The 27295-nt window shown below is 50.2% G+C and overlaps 2 protein-coding genes across 3 annotated transcripts; both read right to left on the bottom strand.

The window, feature by feature from the left end:
* Positions 1–1541: 1541 nt before the first annotated feature.
* TPPP3 (tubulin polymerization promoting protein family member 3) lies at positions 1542–5386 on the bottom strand. Its single transcript, XM_085071646.1, has 4 exons — positions 5262–5386; positions 3959–4148; positions 2722–2875; positions 1542–2448 (listed from the first exon to the last, which is right to left on the bottom strand). Exons 2-4 carry the CDS (start codon positions 4144–4146, stop codon positions 2260–2262), a joined length of 531 nt encoding a protein of 176 aa, XP_084927772.1. The 5' UTR covers positions 4147–4148; positions 5262–5386; the 3' UTR covers positions 1542–2259.
* A 4828-nt stretch (positions 5387–10214) lies between these two features.
* ZDHHC1 (zDHHC palmitoyltransferase 1) lies at positions 10215–25682 on the bottom strand. 2 transcript variants are annotated; one of them, XM_085071644.1, is made up of 11 exons: positions 25539–25682; positions 24204–24422; positions 23646–23821; positions 22933–23034; positions 21919–22043; positions 21422–21580; positions 17972–18084; positions 13095–13180; positions 12370–12463; positions 12068–12176; positions 10215–11900 (listed from the first exon to the last, which is right to left on the bottom strand). In XM_085071644.1, exons 2-11 carry the CDS (start codon positions 24420–24422, stop codon positions 11365–11367), a joined length of 1719 nt encoding a protein of 572 aa, XP_084927770.1. In that variant the 5' UTR covers positions 25539–25682; the 3' UTR covers positions 10215–11364. The 2 variants fall into 2 exon arrangements, with proteins under 2 accessions (XP_084927770.1, XP_084927771.1); XM_085071645.1 differs by having other exon boundaries at positions 10215–11642.
* Between the last annotated feature and the right edge of the window lie 1613 nt (positions 25683–27295).

Here is a 27295-nt window from a genome sequence, read left to right as displayed (position 1 = left end):
TGAGAGTTGTGAGAGTTGTGAGCTGTTCCTGACCTCTGCCATGGCTTCACTGCTGTGAAGAAGCTCCTTCAGGTCAGTGTTCAGAGCAGGAAGAGATCAGGTGATGGAGAGAGTCAGCAGAGCTGGCTGTCCTGGGAGTTCCCACCATCCCTGCCTTGGATGATCCATCGCCTGAGCAGCAGTGGCATCACCTCAGCAGTAGGGTGGGTGAGGCCCTGGCACAGGCTGGCCAGAGAAGGTGTGGATGCCCCATTCCTTGGAAATATTCAAGGTCAGGTTGGACTGGCCTTGGAACAACCTGGTCTGTGGAAGATGTCCCTGACCAAGGTGAGAGGATTGGAACAAGATGGTCTTTAAGGTACCTTCCAATCAAAAAAATTCCAATTGTCTATGATTCCCAATCTTGATTTTCCCATGTTAAAAACACATTAACACCCACAGCTCCCCTTCAGAGTTGCCTCCTCATGGGTACCTTCCTCTGCTCCACAATCAGGTCCTGACCAGTGCCACACACAGGCAGGAGATGAGTCCTGGGGGTCTGACCTGCTCACCTCTTCCCAAAATATTCTTCTTTTGCCAAGCCTCCAAGAACAGGGTTGAGTCACCTCCCACAGATCTCAAGCATGCAGGGCAGCTAGCCCTGGCAATTCTGCAGCTCATTTGTGGAGCTGGACAACGGAGTCAGCAAAGGGTTAAAGTCTCCCCCCTCTCCCCTTGTCAACAACAATTTTTTGGAGGAACACTGGATGCTCAGAGCATTCAGGGATTGACAGCCACAAACTCCCTCTGATCTGCTCAAAAGAGAAAGGAGAGCTAATATCCCCAGCCCTCACCACAGCCTGTCACTGGTAGACATTTACTGGTAGACCCTCACTGAGGATGGGGCTGAATCCAGCCCAGAAGAAGACAACCTCTTCCTTCTCCTGTGTTTTCCAAAGCAGGTGTCTGGGTTGCAGAGGGGCAGTGCTGTGCCTTGGCAGTGAGTGAGTCTGTCCAAGCCATGTGTGCACCCCTGGCACATCCCTCACTGGCAGTGCCAGTGCTACAGCTGAGGCACCTGGAAATAACCCCTGCGGGTTATTTAGGGAGCCTGGCTCTGAATGGATGACTGTGGAGGTGGATAGGCAGCTGCAAATGCTGGCACTGCCATCCGAGCAGCACTGCAGCAGGCTCTGCCCGTGCCTGGGATCAGGTCACAGCGCCCACACCCAGCTTCCTGCACCCGCCGGAGTGACCATCCCATCCCGGATCTGCCGTCCCATCCTGGAGCCCAGCCTGTTCCCAGGGATCGTTACCAGGAGCTCGTGTGTTTGGTTGCAAACAGAGCGGGAGTGGGAGCCAGGCGCTCGTGTTTGTGTGCCTGCGGTTGCTCAGGCAACTCGGGGCCAGCCAGGAGCTGCCAAAATGCTCGGTGGCCAGGGCCGAGCCCCCGGCACAGCTGCCCCGGGGCGGCGTGGCCGGCCGAGCCCCCTCTGTCCGGCCGGGCGAGCGGCCAGAGGGGCTGCGGCTGCTCGGCCCATGAACACAACCAGACCGGAGCGTCAGTGCGGACGGGGTTTATTGCAGAGCCGGGTTACAGCGTGGGTCTGCAGCATCCTTTGGTTTGGGCTTCACGAAGGCAGCAGGAGGCCACGGGGATTCGGGTCGGAGACCTTTGCCGACGGCCAGGCAACACGAAGCTCTCCCGGGGTGCATCCTGGGGCTGGGCCGGGAGCATCCCGGCAGCTCCGGCACCCCAGGCTCGGAGCCTCCAGAGGTGCTGGACAAGCGGCAAAGTCAGGCAGCCTCGTGGCGAGGGCACCGTGGGGGAAGGAAGGAGGCGGCTGTGGTGTAACTGGTGCGGGGTTAAGGCAGGTCCCCGGGAGGGGAGGACGGGCTGCGGTCCCCGGTGGGACAAGGGAGGATGCCCCGAAAGCCGGGGCTGAGGTAGGGAAGGTCTGGGTGCCGGCGGGCGGGGGAGCCCTGAGGAGCAGTGCTGTTAGTACGGTGTGGGGCTGGGGGTGACAGCACGGGGGACACAGGAGCGGCGAGGGGATCACAGCACAGGGTGGGATGGACGCAGCGCTAGGGCAGAGCACGCGGCCCGGCGACTTCCCCAGTCCCACCAGCGCTGGGCAGCCGACATCCCGCCAGCCCGGGGCTGCCCCAGCGCAGCCTCCCGAGCCCCACGTCACACGGACACGTCCCGGGGCTGACGCGAGCACCGACCCCACGGCCGGCGCGCAGGGACCGGGCCGGTGGCGCCACGGGCACCCGTCCCTACTTTTTGACTTTGGCGTCGTAGGTGCCCGCGTTCTTGTAGGCACTGACGTAGCCGCTGGTGTCCACGATGTTCTCCCGCCCGCTCTTGCCCTTGCCCTTGCCGCTCTCGTCGAAGCGCTCCTTGTGGGAGCCTGTGTACTTGGAGGTGTCTGTCAGCCTCTCCACGGCTCCCACTGTCTTGGCTTTCTGCAGTGGGGAGGTGGGAGATGTGAGTCAAGAAGATGCTCTATCCCTATCCTACACACATTCCATTCCTTGCCCCACACACATTCCATTCCTTGTCCCACACAAGCTCTTGACACTGACTGAAGACACTGCTGTGCCCCCTGTGCCCCCAGGTCCCCCCACCCACCCAGGGCCATGGGGCCTCCTAGAAAGCACCTGCACTGAGGGCACAGCTCCATCCTCCCCTCCTGGCCATCACTACTGCTCCCAGCAGCCCAGGGGCTCCTCACTCACCGTGACACCCACGTTAATGGGCTCCTTCCCTGCCACCAGCTGGCAGATGGCTTCATACGCCTCCTCTTTGCTCTTGTCCTTAAACCTCTTTGGGGCCAGCTCCTCCAGCGCCTTCTTGAACTCCTCATAGTTGATGACACGGGCTGTCTTCCCTCTGCAAGCACAAAACTCAGGCTGCCACCAGCACGTCTTTGGGTTGTGCCTCCAAATGAGATGAGCTGCATCAGAGAGACCCTGCCTTTGTCCTACACCAGCCTCAGGCCCCTCACCCACCTCTGAAATTCAGCCACAGCTGAATGGGTTGGGCTGGGCACAGCTGGTGCTGAGCTCCAGGAGCTTTTCAGCCACGTGCTGTTGAAGTCCCTGTTACCAAAAACCAGGGTGCATGGAAGTGCTCTAGGGTTTGGTGAGGTCTCAGGAGGGGATGTGCATCCATTCCCACTGGTCCTAGACTGTCTGGGTTGCCCAGCACCCTCTCTCCCCTGGCAGGCATCAATCCTCCAGTCAAATTTGGAAGGATGTGCACAGAACATCTCTCCCCTGAGCTCCTGGTCCTCATCTCTGGGGCAGCACAGCAACCTGCCCTCCTGCATCCTAAAAGCCTCCTGGCGCTCAGCTCCTCCTGATCCAGCCCAGGGACAAGGGAATGCCTGGAGAGAGCGTGTGGAGGAAGCAGGTTCTCCACCCATCCTTGCTCCTGCACCCTGGTGTGATGTATGAAGTGTCATTGCATCCCCAGGGACCCTAAAAGCAGATCCAGGTGCCTTTTAGCCCTTCAAGCTGCCCCTGTGACCTCCAGAGTCCTCCTCAAGCTTGGGCATTGGCTGGCCAGGCCCAGGGAAGGGGCACATCACATGGGACAACCCTGAGCACCCTTTGTTGCTCCCTGTGGCACCTTCTTGAGTGATGGGAACCCAGCAGAGCCAGCCAGGCCCACCTAATGCCTGCAGTGGGAGCAGGGGTATGGTCTCTGCATCAAATCTGAGCCTCCCACCCCCAAATTTGGGTTAATTTATTATTAGGTCTTGCAGAAGCAGCCACATGTCCCGCCTGAAGGTGGGACACAACAGGACAGGACCCACAGCTCTGTGACAAGTGAGATGGACAGTTTGGGCACACAGCAGGGGTAGCACAGCTCTGTGGGGATTCAACACCCACACACCATCACCCTGTCCATACTGCAAAGGCATCCCCACCCTCCAGGAGGCTGGAGGCCCTGAGAATCCCAGTCACTTACTTCACCTTGGAGAAGACAATGTCCACGTCAGTGCTGGTGACGCTTTTGCCGTCGGTGACTTTGCAGTCTTTGCACAGCTTAGCCCAGTTCTTCCCATTCATCTCCTGCCCTGTCGCCTTGGTGTCGCCGTAGATGGCGAATTTGCGGAAGCTCTCTTCCAGGGATGCCATCTCAGCATTCCCAGCCATGGCTGCAGGACAGGGGGCAGACGGACCTGTCACAACCTAGGCTCCTTCTGGCTGCACGGCAGAGCTCAGCTGGCTGCTTGCAGGCCCTCGAGGGCAGGACGAGGAGGAGGAGGAAGGTGAGGGTGAGGGTGGAGGCTCTGCAGCAGGATCGGGGTGTTGGCAGCGCCTTCGGGCGTGGGGTGAGGGCTGACGGCAGCCTCGGATGAGCCCCGAGGCCGAAAGCCAAGAACGTGTCTTGGGGAATGGAGGCTCCCAGTCGAGAGCTGTCAGCAGCGAGGCTGTCGGCTCCGGGGCTAGCGGGGAGTGAGTGCATCAGCCTGTCCCCTCGGGAGTACTCTCCGGGAATGACGCAATGCGTCCGCCTTCCTCCCTCTCGCAGATCAGGAGAACCGGCACCGCCGCCTGCCTTCAGCCCCACCTCTCCCCAGCCTGCATCCCCCTGTGTGGAGCAGGCAGCACCCCAGCCCCGAGGGCTGGGCCAAGCGCGATGTCCTGCAGGGTGCCAAGCTGCCGACAGGTCTCTGCACCCCCTGGTGACACTGTTGCTGCTGCCCCATGCCCGCTCCCCGCCTGCCGTCGCCTCGCCAGCCTCGCCCTGCCTGCTCAGCATCCCTAACCACGCAACGAGCTCCCACAGCATCTCGGCCAGGGCCGGGAGTGGCTGTACCTGGGAGAGCTCCAGTACACAGGGGGGTCTCAGACACCCCGAGGTGCAGAGCAGGTACCTCGCCCGGTGGGTGCCCGGGCGAGAGCGGCCGGGATGGGCCCTCGGAGCCTCGGCGAGGGCCGGGGAGTGGTCCCTAGGACCGTCGCTAGGGAGGATGGGCGTTGCCTGGCGACCGTCGCTAAGGAGGCGCGGCGGGGCGGGGATGCCTCCGGTCGCCTCCCCACCTCGCGCTCCCGCGGGCTCCCGCAGCCCCGGGCCCGCACTACCCGCAGAGAGCAGCCGGGGCTCTCCGCGCCAGGCTGGCAAATCACTGCCCGCGGCTGGGGGATGCCGGGGCAGCGATGACCCTCGCCCGCCTCCCCGGCGTCCCCCGTCTCCGTGCAGTGGCACCGGGACGGGCATCGGAGGGGCCGCGGGTGCGGGGGGTCCCGGTGGCTCGGTCACTCACCTCCCGGTCACTCGCTCACCTCCCGGCGCCGCGCTCTGAGGCGGGCGGGGGCTGCCGCCGCCGCCTGTTTAAGGCGCCGCCATGGCGACGGGAGGGGCCGGGCCGCCCCCGCCCGCCTCCCCCGGGCCGCGGCACGGCGGGAGCGCCCTCGGGGCGGGGAGACGGAGCCTGGGCAGCCGACCCGGACCACCCCTGGGACACCCTCCACCACTCCATGAAGCCTCTCTTCTTCCCCACGAGACCCTACAGGCACCCGACAAAGTCTTTCCTACACCCCACAACGTCTCTCCATCACCCCACAAAGCCCCAGTGTTGTCCCACAAGGTCCCTTTATCACCCCCAGAGGCTCCACCATCAATCCACGAGGTCTCTCCGCCACCTTCCCAGCAGACTCCCCGTCGCAGCCCTGCTGTGCTTTACCTAACAGCCTTTTCTCATGCCCCTCCATAGAGGAATTGTCCTCTTGGTTGGTGACACCATGGAGCAAGGCCATTGCCCAGGCTGAGAGGACAATGCCAACCACTCTGTGCCAGGGACTGTGGTGAGCACCTGTGGCCCAGCGGGACACTCTTGGAGCAGCCAAATGCCAGCGCTGCCCACCCTGGCAGCCTGCAGCACGACCACACGCACGGCTCCCAGTGGGTGCTGCGAGCTGAGGCAGTACCCAAATATTGTGGTTGTCATGGAGCCCCAACACAACCCACATCCCTTACTCACTGCCCCACCTCAGCTGTTTGCCCACAGCCCGCTTTGATCCCCGTGCTCTGCTGGCATTGCTCCACGGGCACAGGGCATCACGGATGATCAGCTGCAGCATCAGCAGGAGTTGTGCACAGCCAGGACACACAGAGTCCAGTTTGCTGCTGCCATGGGGGTCCTGCGGGCAAATCAAAACCTTTGGGAACCGGGAAGTGGCTCAAACAACACAGTCAAGACAGCACCCTGTGGTCTGTCAGCCCTGGTCCCTGTGTAGAGAAGCCACAGGTTAAGGACAGACACAGGTGTCCTCATGGCTGAGCTGTCCTGGGACATCAGTTCTGCTCCTGCACCCAGAGCTTTTTGCTGTGGGGTACAGCCCCGGTGACAACCTCCCTCTCCTGGCTGAGGGGCACGTTCTCTCTCCTGGGACATTGATGCCAGTTCTTGACTGGACAAAGCCATGAGAAACCCACTTACACTGGTTCTCTCTTGAAATAGCGTCTGTAGACCTCAAGAAGTAACCACCAGACAGCTCTGGGAGTTTGGGATCACTAACTTTGCCTCCCACTTCAGAGGTGAGTGCCAGGGCTGGTGCCAGAGGCTGCAGGTGTGTCACAGCACCTGGCCACTTTGGGTAGCCCCAGCTGGTCAGACACATGAAGGACCCCTTTGTTTTGTCCCCCAATCAGCCCTGTGACCCCCCTCACTGGGGGCTCCACAGGAGCTGCTCTTTCACAGCCCAGCCAGAGGCAGGGCGGAAAGGACATCCTGGAGGGGACAGTCCAGGGTGGGAAGGATAGGTGTGGAGGCTTGTCTGATGCCGGAGTCCAGACAGATTCTCTCCAAGAAGTGTTTTTCCTCTCTCCAGTTTGTCCTGGTAGAGCTCAGACATGGTCAGAGAGCCTGGGAGCTGCATGGAGGAGGTGACAACAGGAGGACTCTCCTGATCACATATATTTCCTGCTCATCATACAATATGAAAGCAGGTCCCATATGAAAGCAGGTCCCAAAGTGCAGAGGCTCAGAGGTGACAGTGCCTGGCTGTGAAGTGGGGATTTAGACCAACCTCCATGCAGGCCAACAAGGTCCCAGTGGTGTCATCCCACTTGCAGAAGGTGGGAAAGAGCTGTCAACTTCTCTCCGGTTTAAGGACAGCAGAATAACTGGGAGTGCCACATCGGGGAGGGTGGTTAAGTCTTGATGAAGGAACAGCCTTATCCTTAACTTGCCCTGCAGCTCCCCACCAAAGCAGGTGTCTTAGGCTCTGCTTCCAGCTGACAGCTCCGTAGAGGAGCCAGGTTATGCCGGCGGGAGCGTCCAGCAGGACTTGGCAGCGATGGGCAGCGTGGGAGCCCAGAGCCTCCCAGCCGGCGGCAGGTGGAGGAGGAGCTGGGCATGTCGGCAGCTCTTCTGCAGGAACTCCAGCTGGTCCTGGGGCTGCAGAGCCCGAAGAGCCAAGCGATGGCACATGGGGAGAGCCGGGCAAGGTGGGGGCTGGTGAGTTGCCCACGGGGTCCGGTCGAGCAGGTCAGGTTTCGGTTCCTAAGGGCTGCGGTTTGTTGTGCGTTTGTTGTCACCATGACAGCCCTGTTGGGATGGAGCATGGTCCTTGGCCGGCTCCCGCTGTTCCTGATGCAGCCCGGAAAAGGAAGCCCGGGAGGAGGCTGTGACTTGGTCCGGAGCCCACGGGACGGGCAGGAATTGAGAGAGAGGTTGCACAGGTTCTGTGATGTGGTGGAGGAGCATGCACTCGGCTCAGGGCTCAGCTCCCCTGGGACCTTTCCCTTCTAATCAAGGTCAGGATGTTTCCAGGCTGTCTCCTGCCCCAGGGACCTCAATGAGCCGAATACTCCAGCGCTCACCCCAGACACACCGAGGCTCACACACAGCTGCATCCCTGAGGTGCAGCTTCGGCTGCTGGGCTGATTCCTGCTAGGACTGCGTCCCTCTCCCCACCCTCACAGAGTCCGGAGTGCTGTGACTGCACTGGGTGCAGCTCAGATCTTGCACGAGGGCACAAGCACAACCTCAGAGCACCCTCTGTGCTCACCCTCATCCTCTTTGCCCCCCGCCTCTCCCGAGGCTGGGCACCGCAGCCTGCCGGCAGTCATCCCGTTTCAGGAATGAGTCGCTGGCTCGGCCGCGTCTGGGGTGGGATGAGGTTATGCGGGAACGCCGCTTCTCTAGCGCGAGTTGCTACAAAACAGAGGGAAGTGTTTCGGAGGTTGTGCAATATGTACACGGTCACCCCAGCAACAGCGTGTCCACAAGGCATTAGCGGGGCTTAGCTGCGGCTGATGAACGGCGAGATCGGGGAGCGAGGCGGGCTGTGTCCGTGCCGGGTGTGCCACCGAGCACGAGCTGCGGCCATGCCATGCACGGCACCGGGCACAGGACGGGGGGAAAAGCCCCATCCTCCGGCAGGAAAGTCCCTTCCCCCACCCTGCAACTCAAGGCAGCTCATTGAGATGCTCTCAGGACGTGTCACAAGCAGCACAGGAACAGACTCACACAAAATCATTTCTCAAAGGAAGCTCCCCTTGGCTTCAAAGAGGAAACAAAGAAACTTGAGCCAGGCCCAAAGATGAAAGTAAGCACGACGTGCACCCCATGCCAAGGTGGAGGCTTGGAGCAGGCACGGCGGGGTCTGGCACAGCTGCCAGGCAGTGGCCAGGGACTGTGACGTGATTTTAGAGGACTGTGGAAAGCTGTCATCCTGCAAATTGTTGCTTCTTCCTGATAGAAAGCCACAGTGTCTTGTGGTGGAAACAGCTGGTCCAGGGCACTGCCTCCAGCTGATGGGAGAGTAAACACCCTGGCAAAAAAACTTCTATTTAGTGCTGGAGAAGATGCTTGGGGATCTCAATGAGTCTGCAGTGATGGGAAGCTGAAGGCATCAGGACCTGTGCTGTCAGGACCTTAACCCAGCTCTCTTATTGTCTTGGGCTGCAATTTGTGGCCACTGCATCCCTCTGGTGTTGAGGCCAGGACTGCTCTGCCCACATGCTGGACTCTGCAGCAGCACCCTAATGTGACTGGTTCCTTTTGCTTACTGCCACAGGTCTGTTATGGACCTTCCTCATGCAGAGCTGCAGAAATGCCACTGACACCTGAACCAGCATGGTATCAGCATTAAAGGCCCAAGAGGACAAGGGCAAGGTTGGGAAGGAGAGTCCAGGAGCTAAAACCATCTCAGCCTCACCATTTTCCCTCTTGGGTGCTCACTGTGCATCTTCAACAGCATTCCTATGATATGGTTGTGGCAGAAACATAAACACCAGCCAAATTCAGCCACCCTGTGGCAAACATAATCCTCCTGCTGCCCATGAGGTTTAGGAGATTGGAGTCCAACACTGGCAGTGCTGGGAGCCTGCCCTGCTGGAGCCTGGCTTTTGGCTCAGTACCCAGCTGCTCCAATGCACCGACACAGCCTTGCATGTTTGGCAGCCTTGAGTTATTCAGCAGAGTGGAGCAAATGTTCCAGCTGAAGGCAGCAGAAGGTTGTGCCTGCCCAGGGTTCCCAGGGCATTCTCTTGGCCTCCAACAAATAGTGTGGGCTCCCACACCTTGCAGAGAATCCTGCAGGGCTGGGCAGAACCAGTGCATCCCAGCAGGATGGAGTTCTGCACAGGTTGTTGGGGGTGCTGGGAGCAGAGACCTTTCTCAGCTGGGTGTCTCTGTCTGTGACAGGAGAATTTAGGGCTTACAGGCTGTTTTCAGTTTCCAGGGGACAGGTGAGCACAGCCTGGGAAGGGAGGAGGACTAAACACTGAACCTCAGGCTGAGCCCCAGGCTCCTGGAGAGGGTCATGTCCCAGAGAACTGTAGGACATTCCCTTCCCTCCCACCTTGAGCCCAAAACCTGGCACCTCAGGACATGCCTGACCCTTCTCACCCTGAACATCTGATAGTCCAGGAAACCCAGTTCACCTCGGTCCAAAGAGCACAGCAGCTTTTCTGCAGCACGATGGAGAGCTGGCTGGGCCTCCTCTCTCTGGTGCTCACCCTGCTCCAGCACAGAAACCAGGCTGAGTTACACAGCTCAGAGCGAAGGTGGTCTGATCCCTACCCCTCAGGGAAGACACTCCCATCTAACACCCAAAAGATCCTGCAGAGAGGGGACTGCTGTCACCCCCACACCAATTATATTGCTGAGCCCTGCTGGGACTCCAGAGGCTCAGGGAGAAGTGAACCAAACAGCCTGGGGATTATCAACTGGGCAGAGCCAGCAACAGCTGCACAAAAAAGGAAACTATTTAGCAAAGAGTATAGAAAATTTTATTGTGGCCAGAGCTACTAAAGAGCTCCATACATGATATTGGGACTGATTCTGCATGGACAGAGTAAGAAAACACACAAGGTCTGCTCAGGGGCACCTGCTGCAGAGAAATTACCAATGCTTTCTGGTGGAGGGACAGCTGGCCTTGTAAAACAATGAGCCCAGCATTACTGCAGGACATAGTTTCCTTGGATGACAGCAGACATGAGGAGAAACACCAGGAAGGACTTTGTCTAACTGGGACCCATTGGTGAGCAATGCCCTGGTCTCTGCAGACACCCAGTGCCATGTCTGCTGGTCCACACTCACCTGCTTTTGCAAAGGGTCATGCTGCCAGCAGGTACCACTGGCCACAGCTGCAAAGAGTGTGACCACAGGCCAGCCATGAGGGTAGGGAGAGCACAGGTGCTGTAGGATGGCAGCCCAGACAGCTCTCTACTGCTCACCCCCAGCACAGGTGCTGCGGCTCGAGGCACTGCCCATGAGCCCCACTGTCTGCTGTGGGATCTTTCTGCACTACACACACCCCAAGCTTGGCTGTGGACTAATACAGATCTGGTAGCCCAGGAACTGGAAAGGTTTCAGGACCTGCTGTATCCCAAAACTTCCGACGAGAACGCTGCAGACTGCTGGGAAAGGGGAGCAGGTTGAACTATGCTGCCTTACAGAGGACATGCTGGTGGCGGACTTGGCTTGAGGGTGCGCAGTGGAAAGTGGTATAGGGATGGGGCAATCCTGAAGTTCTCCCTGACCATGTGCTGAAGCCCCTAAGCATGATCCAAAGACTGACAGGGTGTAGGCAGATAGGAAGTACAGCTTTCAGGGCACAGGGTATGGCAGAGGTGTAGCCTTGTTCTTTCCCACACACTCTCCTGGGAAGTGACTCCAGTACCAGTGTGCAGAGGACCAGGAGGGGTTGGCCCTTTCCCAGGGAAAGCTCTTGAGCTCTCTTGAGCAACGTGTCTACCTCAGGTTTGCCACCTTGCTGCCTCTTGCCTTTGGTTGAAGATGAGAAATGTCTCACTGCAGCCTGACAGCACATCATGCACAGTGAGAGGTGAGTCCCGTAGGCCTCCAGACAGCACTAACGCTGCTCCCGAAGGCCATGGCTTTGGAAGGATGATCCCTAGGCCGCTGTGGTGCTTGTCCTCATGTCCTTTGAGCATGGATCATGTGTGCCCACATGCTGCTTGCTGGTGCATTTTCTGTGGTCAGGCTCGGATGTGCTCTCACTGGGTTGGGGCTGAGGGACAAGAGGTTCTCCACTGCTCTTACTTACAAACACGGCAGGAATCTTAGAAAAAAGTTCCAGGTCTCGTTCCACACGTCTGTCCTGATGGCAGCTTCTCCTTTTTACCTTGTGCTCAGAATACAGATTCTTCTTCCTGATTCTTCTGGGATTGTCTGTGGACAAGGGATAATGTTGAGAGTTGCTTGAGTTATTCTTAGGAGGCCCAGGAAGGACTGTGCTCCCAAGGTGAGTCTGAGCCACAGGAATCTCATCCATGGACTCAGCAGACTCTGAGTGATAGTCAGCTGGGGGTCCTGCTGCCTGGATGAGGCCCATGCTGCTGGGGGGCACAGCAGCTCTCAGAGGAAAAGCTGGAACTAAGAGGTGAAGGCTGTGGGAAGGTGAGGTGGAAGCAGCCATGGTTGGGAGCTCTGCAGATGGAAATAAAGGGAGAAGAAAGCTTAAGGAGAGAGATCTCAGCTCCACAAAGACATCAACAAGCCCAGGAACTCTGCTATGGCTGATCCACTAGTATTAAAGCAAATCATAAACATATTTATACAAAATTCAGCAGAGAAGCTGACTGGTGCACTCTCACCTGACTGGGGATCAGGGAAGGAGGGCCAAAGTGTAGCATGTGCTTTAGATCCACTGTCCATTGCTGAGGAAGAAGCTTTTTGCATCTTCTTTCTTCTTTTCTTCTGTTGCTGTGAAAACAAGCAGCCCAAGAGAAGGGAAGTCACTTCACCAGCCCAAAATAATGAGACAGCTCTTTCATTTGCTACCTCTTTTTAAATTCCTCCTACTTTAAATAATGAGCATCATGTACAACCAAAGTCCAAGAATATTTTCTAGCTTAAGACTGGACAGCAGGTTGGGTGTGTGGCAAATCCTCCTTACCTGAGAAGGGGCTGCAGAGTGAGGAGATGGGGGCTCAGGGGATGAGCTCTGCTTGGGGTCACCTTCTTGGTTGTGGACATAGAGCTTTGGAAAGCTAAAAACACAGCAGACACACAAGGTGATTGCCTAAGACAGGACTTAAGTCTGATGCTCTCTTTGCTTGCATGTGCACATCAGCCTGACCACAGCCTCCCACACCTTACATTGCATTCCCAGCAAAAGGCAGGAGAACTTTTCCTGCACAATTATGCAAAATAAGAAGGAAATCCCAAGGGACACAAATTAACAGGAAAGGATTAACAGACAAGGATACTGTTTCCCCCCACCCAGTGATTTCCTGTGTTATCAACTTGTAACTATTCTGATCCATCTCTCCACAACCTGAAATCATGTAACTATAATGAGCTTGCTCTAGGAGTTACAGAACAAATCAGGCAGTCTTAATGTAATTTTAATATAAAACAATTAATAGAAACCAATTTCATATAAAATATTTAATATAAAACAGCCTAAAGAGAATATTCTAGGAATGACATTTCCCCAGGGGAGGGAAGGCAAATATTCCTGCAGGTACTTACCCTTCTCAAACTCAAAGATTTCACCACACCTTGCTCAAAACACTGGTGCTCCCTATCCTCCTAAGTACTTTTGTCTTAGGGCCCATCAGTGACCTTGATGACAATTTCCCATTCACCACACATGCTGCTGGGAGAATATTTTCTCACCTTTTTCCTGAAGTTACTGTTGAGAATTCCTCTACTTGAATTCCAGGGTCTGTATAGCCAGGATTATCTGACAGTAAGTCTGCTTCCTGAAAAAAAATAAAATCAACAAAAAAAGCACCAAACAAAAATTTTCAGACTAATTAGAACACAGAGGGGAGAAGAGGGATTTTCATAACAGATGTATTCCTTTTTCCAGTGCCAGACATTTTTTGTTTTTACAGGTAGCACAGCCAGAAACTGCTGCTTAAGAAGATGGAAAACCAAGACTGGCAGCACAATTAGAAGTCCTTGATTCATTCATTTAGCCCAGTCAGTATTTCATGTTACTTAAAACCAAATCACACTTACAGGGATCAGCTTAGTCATTTTTTGGGACCACATTCAAAACATCACTTAAAGCTTCCATTAGTTACACAGTTCAATCTGAGGAGCTATGGAGTGAATGCAAAAAATGTCTTTTAAATGCAAAATGGAGGTGAGGAAAACTGAAGCATGCAATGTAAAGGAAAAACATAGTGTTTTCTATTTCTTGTGTGAATCTGTATGGCAAATACCTGCTGATTTTTAAAAATGGGTGTGATATATTGCTTATTTGCCTCAGGTATAGATGAACTCAGTGTAATGACAGCTGAGCTTGAAAACTGTTTATTTTCAGATACATATAAGAATAAGCCTCCTGGATCCAAGTGCTGCATTACAGTAAAGGACCCCAGTTTTCCCTCAAAAGCACCCAGTTAAGATGGTCAGAGTACCAAGGCTCGCAGGGTATGAAGCCCTGTTATCAAGAAAGGATAAACCATGCTCAGAAGAACCTTGACACTAGTTATCAGCTGCTCTTAAACTTGAATAATCATCAAGAGAACTTCTTCAGAAGTATTTTAGTGTGCAGTGACTATAAGGATATTTTAAATCAACTTTTAAGTTAATATGGAGGGATTTTAAATGACGTTAGCTTCAAAAATAGCTTAAACAAGCTCATGAAGACCTATTTTTTTCAACAGCCTGATCAGCAAATTTGAGAAAATGAAGTCAAAGTTGGACATGCCACAAATGGGTTCCTGAGAGATCCAAGGCCTCTGCACTTCAACAAATTCATAAACAATCAACAAAAGAGCAGAGCAGTGAGAAGCCTGGTGATGACACTCCCTGATGTAAGGCATTAAAAATGAAAGCCAGCCGCAAAGAGCTGCAGAAGATCTTTGCAATATTGAATTACAGGCTGGTAAAATGGCACAAAAATCAATATTTCTAGAGGTAAAGATGGAAAGTGAAGCATGTGGGGAAAGTGGTATAAACTTCATATACAAAGCAACGGTCTCTGAACTAGAAAAGAATCCATGGAGCTACACATTCGGTGGCAGCCAAGAAGTCATTTCAAATGTGAGGAAAAAAAAGGAAAGGCAAATGAAAAAAAAAAATTCAGCCATTTTATAGGTGGTAACATAACGTTTGAAGGGAATTGGTTTAGCAATCACATATGTGACTTTCTGATTTAAAAATTTATCCAAGTGCAAGATTAATAATCTGCAGAAATTTACTACATGTATTTCAATCAGAACTTGTAACACAAGTCAGATCATCACTCATCACCAACTGAACACCAAGTGTGCATGAATATGTCCTCAGAGCTCCTTGGGGACATTTAAAATCAAGATTTACATTCAGGCCTCATGCACCTGAGTCACAAGGGATGAGACCAGACACAGTCTCGTGTCACTGTGAGTATACAGGCAGCAGGTCTGTTCAGAGGGAAGCAGGATGTGGCTGAAATGAGCTGCAGCAGGAGACATCCCACTGCACAGAATAACTGAAAACAATCAGGACTCAATGTCCACAGCACACAAACAGGATTGCAGGACTGGCATTTCATGGGAGTTTAATAAATGATTCATCTTGAGAATAACATGGACAATTTCTTTCCAAGAAGGGAATGAAAGAGCCTTTTTAAATCCATTTTGTTCATTTCAGCCTTCTATAAATAATGTAGAACCAAAGCAGCCACATAAATGAAAGTAAAGCAGTAGAGCTGATTAGCAAAAACAAATGAGACTCAATCAGTAGAAAATACAATGTTCTCTCACAGTGTGACACAAACTACAGTAACAGCACAGAGCCTAAGGCTCCCTCTGCTCCCAGGCATTAGCAGGACAATCAACATCCTCCCTCTGCAGCATCAAGACAAACCACCCTTCACAGCTGGGCTGTGAAAAACATAGGATTCAGCTGCTGCTCCTGCTCAAAGCAGACTACTGGATGGACAGACTGCCCAAGTTCTACCCTCACACAAATCATTCACCAAATTCCAGCTGGGACCACCCCAAGGTCCATGGTTATAAGCCCAGGATGGATGCAGTTCCCTTGCTCACTGCAGCTGTCCTTATGAACCACTTCAGTGACGGCAAAGCCTGAAGTGCTATCTGGCTGGAGGGGAGACAGAATTGAACAGGAAAAAAATATTCTTGTTCCAGGGAAAGTGGGTCTGTTGCAAGTGTTGAGGGTGAGAGTGAAGTTCATCTTATGCTGACACTGGAGGAAAGAAACAATACTGAAAATGTAGGGGAAGCTGAGTAAAATCTTTATTAGTAAGCTGAGTAAAATGTTTATTACTTAGAATCAAACCTCACCAACCTGAATCAGTTTCCAAAGCAAGTTCAAAGCTTTAGAAATGTGAGAAGAATCACATCCCAGCTGGCCTCATATGAAAGCCAGCTCCCTGGCATGAATGCAATTATGCATTAAAGCATAGGGTTTGCTTTAGTTTATATTTCTTTGGACTGCAAATGACTACAGAAAAAACGGTTACTTGCACATGCTGCTTTAGGTATGGTAATAGAGGCAAAGGCTCAATGTGTCCAACTGGTTTATATTTTTTGTGACATCTGAACACTTATATGTACAAAATTAGGGCTTTTACTTCGTGGATCCTACAAGTAGATAAGAATCTCTTATCCTGAACAAGAATCCTTTAACCTGAACATAGCCGAAGACTTAACCACAGACCAACGTGGAAAACTGAAGCCAAAACCAACATCCAAGCTTGAAAAAGGCTCAAAAACAAGCATTAAAAGGGAAATGCATGTTTCTTCTTAGTCCCTAAAATGAATGAGCAGTTCAGACAAAAGTGGGAAGAGGATGATTTCCATTTTATGCTTACAACATGTTGGATCAATTACAAAGGGTTGCAGTGTTCAAGCTAAAGAAGGCTGTATTCAACACAGCTTACAAAAGGCAAGTCACTTGGTGTCCTCCTACTCCAATCTATTTGTTTGTGTTTATCTCTGGTTGCTATGTAAGAAACAAGGAAAATCTGGTGGGTTAACATTTTTCTTAACAATGTTACTGGGCATCATCCAGTCTTTCTTGTTCCCCAAGGTACTAACTGCAGTCCTCAAAAACCAAACTCCTTTTCACCCTGCTCCTTTCAGGCTTGCTGCTTCAAATTAACCATATTCACACACATCTAGATAAGAACCAGTGCAGACAGGAGAACATCACTGAATGCCAACATCCCAAATGTGCACACACACATGAAGTGCACCCCTGCTCAAATACATTTTCAGTATCAATTAAAATTCAGTAACTGGATTATTAGAGCTAATGCTTTATTATTGTTTTAATTTTCATAGTAAGCAAAGCTCTGTGAAACAAAGTGCCAAATATTTTTGTTGTCATGGAAACCTCTGTTTAAACTGAAAGTTCAACTTTTCCAAAACAGTAAAAAATATATATGAAAAGCTAGGGACTTCATATTATACAAAACTGAATGAGCTCACTTTCCCCTTTGCTTTGATAGGGAAGAACTATGGATGAATCCAGACAGATCCCAGTATCTCTACACAGAATCCTTTGATAAAGCTTGTATTTAATTAATTTCTTATGAAATACAAAACTGTTTGTATAGTAGATAATTTACTTGCATAGAATGAAAAGTTACACATGACTGAGAATCACAGAATAATTTAGACTAGGAGAAATTTCTGGAAGTTTCCAGTTCAATCCCCTGCTAAAGTCGGTACAAAATGTGTCCAGTCCAAATTTGAGTAAATCAAATAATTTATTTTGGCTTGTAGCAAAATAAATTACACTGAACCTCTCAATTCAGAGTCCACTACATCTGCCTCTGCAGAGCCTAGCAGCATTTAAGAGCTTGTAGAACTCTTTTTACAGAGATAAACATCACAGTAATAACAAGGACCCTTATCACTATACAGTCTTATTTCAAAGAAAAGCAGATATCTGGGTCATTTCTGAAAAACTGGTGTCCTTTTCACTTTGAAGATGGTTAAATTATTGGTATTATTAGCTGCTCAATGATTAGCCCCAGTTTCTACAGACTTAGAGCCTGACCCACTTAAAGTCATGACTGCTCACACAAGCTTCCAAGATGTGCAGTGCCACCCAAACAGATGGTCCTGTCCTTTTCAGGGGTAAGATTCTTCTCACTCTTCAGTCACCCTCATTTGTGCTGAGCCAGACAATTATGTGCCTGCTTGGTGAACCGAATGGGAGGGAGCTGGGCCAGCTCACCTATTTTTTTAATAAAGTTTATTGTTACTCAGATGAGTTACCCCACCCTGTCCTAACGAACAGCTGTGTTGGCAGAAGAAATGAGATAGTGCAGGGCCCAAAACAAGTGGTGGAGGAAGAGAGTGGGTGGGATTGATTCCTTTGAAAGCAGTACTTGCTTATACCTAAAGTGTTCATGGAATTACAGGCCTTTCACTCTCTCACATCCTACTCAACTCCATCAAAGTACCTCTGAAGTCCTATCTCTAACAACTGCCTTTAAAATATGGAGCTCAAGAAAGTGAAGCAAGGTTTACACTGCAGATAAGCGAGGATGTTTTTGAGAAATGGACTGAAAGTAGGATGAGTACCTGATTGGGTCTCACTTGGGAGGAACCAGACTCCTGTTTCTTGTCTGCCTTGTCCAGCCCTTGCTGGGGACGCTGCTGCAGGATGTACTCATATGTAGTCAGCTTGTGCCACACTGAAAGGGAAGAAAGAGACCTGTCAGCACAGGAAAGGCCACTCCCTGATTGCACTTATACGAACAGTCTGGATAACTATACAATCAGATAGTAACTATAAACATGAAGAATCTGATAATCTAAGCCAAAAGTACCTGTGCACTGTACATCCTACTATATCCTGTCACACAATGCTTTCTTACAGTCTAGCTATTCTTAAGTCTCACAGAATGGTACAGCTTTCTATACTGTAGTAATTTGTTCAGTTCACTTCAGAGCAAATCCATTATTCGTGCCCAACAGGGGTAAGATCTGTATTGCACAGAAAGCTCGGTGAGCAATCAGAAGGTATGTGGTGCTAAATGGAGGGAAGAAATTGAGCAGGCTAGTGTGTCCTGTAGTGACTGAGACACTTAATGTGCAAACCAGTGAGCATCAAATGCACAGTTTGCCTCGTGCCAAACAGATGTGCCTAGAGTTCACATGTCCCTGACTTTATGAGCTCTCCAGGTCCCCCATGCAAACACATCTGCTTCCATGAATGACCAAAAGCATGTGACATTTCTGAGCAACTTGAGACCCAGAATCTTATGAGGGTTCAAAACACAGACATTCCACCAATTCCTCCTTTTTACAGAAGCACAGCAGTTAAAGGAGATGACTAGGAGGTGAGATATCTGGACCAAAATCCTCTCTCTACCTGAAGACAATTGTATCAGTGATATCTTACCTCTCAAAACCATGCCCAGAACACAAGACTACTTCACAGAGAAGTGGGGGAGAGCAGAGGAGAGGTGCCCCTCTGCTAAAGCAATCACTTTATGAAGAAATAAAAAGTCAGGATCCATTTGGCCAGGAAGAGAGAACATAGAGATGAATGTGAGTCTGCAGCCAAATGATTACTTAACAGGGACAGTGCAGGGTGCTGGCAAGTGCTCCTAGAATGGCACCCTTTGCTTTCTTTGAAAAACAGAATACTGCTTCATAAGCAAAGGCCTATCAACCATTTTTAATTTAGAGTTTGTTGGTTTCTGAATATTTACAGTGTAACTTTTAAAATATTTTAATAGAGCTATTTAGTTAAAATACTGCATTTTTTGGTCAGAAAACACTGCAGGACGTAACACACAAAATATAATCACAGTCTGTGAATAACTCTATATGCTTTCCTATATTGTCTACTATTGTTTTCTTTTTATTCTGCTATCGGCCTCTTGGTATTGAAGAAAAAAGAATATCCTCACTCCAAGTCTCTGAAGTGCCATGCTCCACCAAATGCCTCTAGAACTGAGTCTGAACCAAGACTAGTAATTTTGAATACATGGACCTACTATTTTGAGAATAACCTATTTCCCTTCTTTCCTTTTTAAAATCAGGAAAATAACTGAAATTTTCACTGTACTTGTAACAAAACTAGATGCTAAATTTTCATAGTCATACCTGACTTAAGCCACTTTTTTTATGGGAAGCCCAAGGACAAGTACCACTCACAGGGCTGCTATTTAATTTCTGTAATTTAATTATTTAAAAACAAAAAGGTATATGAAGAAATACTGACCAACAGTAATTGCATTTGAATTGGTAAAGTGTATTTCTAATCCCAAAAGAGGGGTAGACAGTTAATTACAACATTGTCTACCTTAAATCATTCAGAGGGGAGTATTGACAATTATAGGTCTGAAGTAAGAGGAGTTTAAGTTCAGACATACTTTGTCTATCTCCCTAAAAGCCAGCTGTAAGTGCAAATGCAGTGGTAAGTGCAATGCACACTCATATGTAGCACACAGTACAGGCTTCAGTGTGGTAAAACATCCCTCTTTAAAGCAAGGGCTTACACAAGACATTGTGCACAGCTGGGACCAGTTTCATTAGGGCAGCAGATTATATATAATGTAATTTAAAAAAATTAGCAATAATTCTGTTTCCACATAAGTAATAAAGATTTAAAACTGGGCCAAAAGTAGAAGTTAATTTGGCTCCAAATTTATTCTGAAAGAGGAAAAATAATTACCTCAAGACAAGAGCAGCAAAAACTCCCCAAGCCCAGAGCAGAACTAGCAGCACACACGGAGGTTTGTGACAGATAAAGCACGTCACTATCTCAAGCAGGGAGCACCCTCTTGTGGAAGCTCCACACAATGACAGGATAAATAACGCCACTAAACTGAATAATCCTTTTTCATCCAGGAGAAACCTTCCTGGAGTGGCCCCAGCTGTGTTATGCCTTTTGTCTTTCTACAGTGCTAGACTGACCTTTCCAATCTCCAGGCGTTGCCATTAACACAGAAAGGCAACTGTTAATTCTGCCAAGAAAGTAAAATTGCAGTGTGCCCAAATTTCAGTCAAGCTCAAAAAGGCTCTAGAAGGAAACTGATGGTCAATGTCCTCACGGAGTGCAGCTGAGGAACACTCACCTATCAAACACTACACTTCAGCAGTGCAACTGTTTTCCTTCTGGAGCCGTGCTGGTTTGCACTGACCTAGTTTGTGTTGGCATCTGCAGGTCTGTTAACTGAGAACCTGAAAATCCATCCAAGGATCCTCTGTAACTCCTGTCCTCACTTCTCTACCACCACATCCCTTCTTCCCTAGTTCTGGCAGCACCAACTGTAAGATCTTTCTACCAACCAAATGTAAGATCTTTCCCTCTCATGACTTTCATCAGCAGCCAAAAAACATTGGCTTAATTTGAGACCCAAAAGGTCAAAAATAATTTAATCAAAAGGTTTTTGATGTCCATCTATACATAAACAAACATAAATATTCTTTCTTGACAGAGCAACAAGCAGTAGATCCAAAGAGGAGCCTTTCTGAAAGCCTCTTCTGAATTCCACAAGTCTTCTTGTATCAATATGGTACAACTTCCATAAAGGGACCTTAACCTGGACGTCAGTGCTCCAATCAGAAATTTAGCTCATTTCTCTGGGGTAAGGGACAATCAGGCTCTCTCACACAACAGAAGTACTGAGGAGCACAGTGAGGAGACTCACAAAGCCCATTTGTGGAGTCAATCTGAATCTGTCATCTCTGGTACCAAACTGAGATTGACCAGTTTATCCCACCTGGCCTCATCAATACTTTCCCATGTGCTTTCAGTTTCAGGATAACATAGATTAAACATGACTGCACAGGCCCAACCACCACACAAGCCCCACAGTACACATGCACTGATAAGCCTAACTGGTACTGGGGGAACTCAGAAATATAATGTTAAATCCCAATTTTGTACATTTTCAATAGGAGTCTTCCACAATGGGTGTACATTAGTGACGTGGGAGAACACAAAGCAAATACAGGACGAGTATAAGCTAAGCAAAAATGAAATGGAGGTGCAGATGACAGGAGCAAAACACCTACAGAGATAGATGTGAAAGGTCAAGAGGTGGCCCAGCAGGATCACGGTCACCAGGCTCAGCAGAATAAAAATCCCAGCTGTGACCAAAATGGCAGGTGCCTGAGTCTCAACAGGAGATGCAGGAAGAAACACAAACCAGCGGTCCATGTGGTTCCTCAGAGCTGTAAAACAAAGAGAGTTGGAGATAAGTAGATTGTCCAGGTATGAAATATCTCTAACTAAACTTTACAGCTGGAAATCTGGTTAACTCAAAAGTAGCTGCACACCCATTGTGCACTGGAGGCCTAAGAAATCTGGTCCCTGCAGAGCCTTTAGGAACAGCAGCTAGCTTTGTAAGGAAAGACATTCCATCCAGCTGAACAGAGACACTCTAACAGAAATATAAAATTGAAGTAGTAAGAAATGGAGTTCCTCCTCAGTGGAAGAGCTCACAGAATCCAAACCCTCATCAAGATATGCTGGCTGATTCCCAGGATGCTCATCTGAAGCACTGCTGTACCATCAAAGTGCTGGTCAGAGCGAAGCACCGTGGGGTCAACGAAGAACTCCACAAAGACGTAGAAAGCAACGAGCAGCAGAAGCCCCAGGCCCAGAATGGCAGACAGCACACTATTCAAAAAGAGCCTGCCAGGAAGGGGGGAGAGAGAGGTCTCAGTGGCTTCAATAACATCACACATACAATTCAATATCCCGGCCTCTAATAAAGATGGAGATAAAGACAGCCATCTCAAATTACTGTCACGCTTTCTTACACTTATGATAGATACTGCTGAAGAGTTTTACTTATTTTTTGTTACCCTGAGGGACTAAACTGTGACCCTTCAGTGCAACCATGGTTACAAAACAGTCAAGTATATCTAGGATAGACAAAGAGCTCCCTGCACAAAATCTAAAGGCAGTGTAACATGGCACCCAGCGACAACATTTTGCTTTCCACGGGGTTTTAGTGCAGCAAAGTAAACTGAGAAGCATCACTGATAGTCTACTTATTCTTATCTGAAACCTGGCACAGATTAGAGGTCCCTATATGCTGCTGTGAATCCTGCCAACTGGCAAGTCTCATAGGGAAAGCACGTGATCTGAATGCAGGTTGTTTCACATTGGAACTGCACCATCATGGTTCCATTCCTACTCCAGCTCTCAGAAGCACTAAGGACACCCAATTAGTATCCTGCAAGCTTTTCCTAATACCAAATAATAAGACTATGTTCTCTGTTTTTACTCATAATCTCTGTAATTTAATGGATTTAATAGATTTAATTTTCCTGTATGTTCAGCTACAGCATCTTAAGTATAGGATTTTTATCCATGGTTATTTGAATGTCATTATTATGCTCGTATTTTCCATCTAGTTTTCTCATGACTGATTCTCTTCAGCCAGGGGATAAAAGAGAAGTGATTTTGTGTGGCTAAGTACAGACTGGACTGAGATACTGGACTGAGAACCTTGGAAAGAGAAGTAGCCACATTACTGATGCAGTGCTGTGCTTCTGTAACAATACCAAGCTCTTACCAGTAATTCCTCTCTCCCACACAGTTGTTGAGCCATTTGCAGTGATGATCAAAGCCACACACACACTTGTTGCAAGTTCCACAGTGCTTTGACTTGGCACTCCTGACAGAGAAAGGGTGGCATTAGTGAGGCAGCACCAGCTCACTACTAGGACTTTTTTAGCCACTCAGACACAGGGGAATACTGCAGCAGAGATCCTGGTAATAGTGAGAAAACCTGCATCAGGAGTACTTAAACTGCCAGACATATCTGTCATTATTGGACCACAATCCCAAACAGTACAAATCACCTTTCAATGCACTGCATTATTTTTAACTTGGATATTGTTGAATTCTTACTTGAATACCTTCAGCAGTTTTACAGAGCATGATCTTAATCAAGCATTTCCTGGTCAGCATCCAGCCAGAAAAAAGCACACACACAGTAGTTACACACTGTTAGGTCAAATACCAACATCCAGGGAACATGGAACACTACACAACTACACAGCCCTCTCCACACAACACGAGCAATGAAATAAAACACAAAACCCTGTGCACATTTGACAGAAAGCCCCTACCCAACTTCCTAAACCCTGCCACAGGATGAAGCTTAACTTGAGCTATAGCACTTCAGGGCTCAATTTCAAAACTTACAGTCTGGCATTAATGACTGATGGTGAAGTGCATTGGTGAAGAAGACAGAGCAGTAGAAAGCAAAGAGAAGATACTTACACATCTACATCACAGACATGGCAGTGATGGTTCTCAATGACATGTGCATGTTGGTTACGGTTGAAGGTGGCCAGAGGCCCCAGATAGTTTTTTTCTCTCACATTTGCATCCGCAGGATCAATGGAGACTGCAGTAAGATGAACAACTAAATGGTAGATAAAACAAACTCCTGGACACTGAAGTAGACAGTTAAGGATTTAACACATCTATTTTAATCCTTAATACACAAATCCCACACAGGTGAGAAATAAATGGCTTAGAATTAGAAACTGGTGCATAACTGATTGCAGCACGTTAATCTGAACTTTATTGACACGGGCATTTGCATTGTAATAAACATCCCCTGGAAAAAAAACCAACCAACAAATCCACAGGAACATCCCTCCTCATTATGTACTACTCTGCCTCACAGAAACGTCCTTCCTAGCACAGGGAGTTTAAGTTACCTTTACTTACCAGAATCTGACCCCAAGTACAGCCTGCTGACATTGGTCCAAGTTTCTTAGACCATACAGACTCTTTGGAAAGGAGAGTGGTTAGGGCTTGATCCAAGGATACGATATAACCAGCGGGCAGCCAGTGGCGGGGCAGGAGAGGAACCAGGATTCCAAAGCCAACCAGTGCAAAGAAGAGGAACAGCAGCCAGGCAATGATCTGGAACAGGTGCAGGGGCCAGCTCCAGCCATTTCTTCGAGCGCGTTGGACCTTCACCTCAGGGACAGCTTCACCCAAATCCTCTGGAGCTATCTTATTATGAGGTTTATTGCAGATATTCATCTACAGAAACCAAAAATGGAAAATTAAAAAACCAAAGTACTGTAGCTGAGCCCTGGTGATGGGGATATGGTCCAAGGTGGACAGAGTTAGAGAAACTAAAATGATGACACATCTGAGAAGAAACAGTTCTGAGCTTAGAAGCGATTTCTCCTTTTTTCAGTTTTGTTTATTAGTTCCTGCTTTTCACTTGCCACGGAGCTGGGAGGAGTTTCTAACAACAGAGAGTTGGGGTACTTTGCTTTGTGGAAAACTTGGGTGCAAAAGATACCAGGGAGAGCAAATCAGTCAGTAGATCAGGGGCAGCATCACAAAACCAGCACAAAGGAGCTCTGCTGGACCTGAGCTGACTCAAGCACTCTCATCCTTCCTTAGTAACTAAAGAGGATGTGAAATTAACATCTACATTACAAACAACTCCAATTAGTCTGACTAACGTGCACAGGAGAGTGATGAAAGCAAAGGAGGAGGTCTCTGGCTCACTTGTGGTATTTTTGATAACAGTTCCAGTTCCAGAACAGTAACACAGAGCTGGAAGAGGGCAAGCATGGCAACGTGCTGAAAGAGTGAGCAGGACAATTCCAGCCTTGGTATTCCAACAGCCCTTCAGTCCCAGGCAAAGGGCTGGAAATGTCATTTTGGGTCAGCTGGTAGAGGAGTGGGTAAGAATGGCAGAGAATGTAATTTATGCTCATCAGCACCGTCTTATCAACAGGCAGGCTGGAATAAAAAATTCTCAACTTCACCCTTTGAAGTAATTAGCAGTATCTGCCTGCCTTCACCATTTCAGTAGCTACATAGCAACTGGCTCGTCACTGATGAGAAATCATTACCAATCATGTAATCCTTTCCTCATTAGGCTGAAAACTTGCTCGTGCATCACTTTGAGCCACCTGTTACAAAACCCGCTGTGGGTATGCCCGGCACACCTTTCTACCCAGCTCCAGAAAACACTGAATATAGAAAACAAGGCGTGAAGTGACTGTCAGGGCAGACAGAGAAGCACCAGAACGCCCGGGCAGGCACCAGGGGCCAGGCCGGGTGAGCGAGCTCCCGGGCAGCCACGCTGGTGAGAGCCGCGCAGAGCCCTCCCGCATTCCACCGCCTCCCATCCCTCACCTTCTCCCCGCAGAAGCGGTTGACAGCGGCCCCGGGCCCGCCTCATGCCCAGGCAGGGCACGGGGCCCCCGGCTGAGGCCTCCGCGGCAGCTCCCGGCGCCTCGGCGGGCCTCGGGCCGCTGGGCCTGTCGCCATGGCAACGGCTACGGCGGCGCGCAGGGGGCAAACCGCGCCGGCCGCGATCGTTCCGCGGGACACGGGAGGGACAGCGAGGCTTCGTCCTGCATCAGCCCCGGTGTAGGGCACCTTGCACACCCGGGAAAATCCTGCCTACAGCACGCCCCGGCCTTCCAAGCGATGGCATTCCATATGGATGGGGCTGGAGATGCCCGGTGAGCCTGTGGTGGAGGCTGGTTGTGAGCTAAAGCCATCCCACCCCTGGAAAATCCTTATTATATCAACCAGTATTTTTGGTACGAAAATGTAGTATTTTTGTTAATATATATATTTTCAGGTTTGCACTGGCGAAATGAGGTTGCAGAATTTTATTGGGGAGTTAGGAATTTTGCTGGAGGCTTTGCAATGATTTGTGCTTAAGTAAAACAAAGTAAAGGACGTGGAAACAAGGATTGCTTTATCAATGAAGAATAAAGATAAACCCTTTCTGTGAAGGATTTTCCCCTAATATCCAATTTAAACCTCTACTGGCACAAATTGAGGCCATTTCCTCTTGTCACCTGGGAGAAGAGCCTGACCCTCACCTGGCTCTGCCCTCCTGCCAGGGAGCTGTAGAGAGTGATAAGTTCTCCCCTGAGCCTCCTTTTCTCCAGGCTGAGCCCTCCCAGCTCCCTCGGCTGCTCCTCAGACTTGTGCTCCAGACCCTTCCCCAGCTCCACTGCCCTCCTCTGGACTCACTCTAACACTGCCATGTCCTTCTTGCAGTGAATTCTGCAAACGTTTACTGTCATTAGCAGTCAGTGACATGAGTGTTAGTGACTAAGTCCAGTCGTGTCGAACCTGAAGGTTTAGAGGGTAGAAGCAAACCTGTGCAAAACCCCATTTGCAGTGTCCATCTTGGCTGGGACACCTCCCGCGCAGGAATAAATATTTACCCCGTAATTCCCTAGTTTGCATCCCAGCCTGTTGCCGCAGTCGGCACGGGCCAGCTGCGGAGTTTGGTGACGCAGCCTTGCTGGCCACCCCAGCCCAGCCTGCGTTTCTGCTGCCCCTGGGGAGGCTTTTCCCTCTCGTCCGGCGGGGCAGCCGTGCGGAGCCTGGCTCTGGGGCTGTGCCGGTGGCGCTGCATAAGGAGCCCTTTATGAGCCACCCGCGGTCTGCGCACAGCGGCTGCTTTGTGCGAGGGGCGCTGGCCGAACACTCACCTAAGAAGGGCTCTGTGTGCAGAGTGAAGGGCGTCCCGGAGGCGGCATGTCCTTTGCTCAGTGTCCCCAAAGGCCCTCATCACCTTTTCAACCCCGAGCTGCTCTCCCTGCGCAGGGGTCTGGCTGTGCTGGTGGTGGCAGGGAGTGACCAAGGAGTAAGGGGGCTGCACCCCACTTGCTCTCGCAGCCCACCATCCTCCAGTCGGGTGCAAGGGAACGACTTGAGTGCTTGGTGAGCTGGGGAGCTGCAGTTTTGGCCAGCCATGTGCGTGGCTCCTGTCAGAGCTGTTGTAAGAGGGAAGTCTCTTGGACATAAGGAAGCACAGCCCCTGTCACCATTCCCTGCTCACCAGTGCCAGGGGGCCCTGCTGCACTTTCCAGACACTGCCAAGGGGGCTGAGGACAATCTTGGCTGTGCAGGATATGCAGGGTAGC

Source organism: Lichenostomus cassidix, chromosome 11 (genome assembly GCF_008360975.1).
Source record: "Lichenostomus cassidix isolate B80296 chromosome 11, HeHo_3.0, whole genome shotgun sequence".
In the NCBI taxonomy this organism is placed as follows: Eukaryota; Metazoa; Chordata; class Aves; order Passeriformes; family Meliphagidae; genus Lichenostomus; species Lichenostomus cassidix.
This window is presented reverse-complemented; position numbering and strand designations above follow the sequence as displayed.

Coding starts and splice junctions, on each gene's coding strand:
- ZDHHC1 (XM_085071644.1), bottom strand. CDS start 24,422: ATGAATATCTGCAATAAACCTCATAATAAGATAGCTCCAGAGGATTTG. Junction 23,822..24,203: donor GGCTGCCCGCTGGTTATATC/GTATCCTTGGAT, acceptor TGTCTACTTCAG/TGTCCAGGAGTTTGTTTTAT. Junction 22,044..22,932: donor GTGGGAGAGAGGAATTACTG/GTAAGAGCTTGG, acceptor CCTTCCTGGCAG/GCTCTTTTTGAATAGTGTGC.
- TPPP3 (XM_085071646.1), bottom strand. CDS start 4,146: ATGGCTGGGAATGCTGAGATGGCATCCCTGGAAGAGAGCTTCCGCAAA. Junction 2,876..3,958: donor ATTGTCTTCTCCAAGGTGAA/GTAAGTGACTGG, acceptor TTGTGCTTGCAG/AGGGAAGACAGCCCGTGTCA. Junction 2,449..2,721: donor CCATTAACGTGGGTGTCACG/GTGAGTGAGGAG, acceptor TCCCCACTGCAG/AAAGCCAAGACAGTGGGAGC.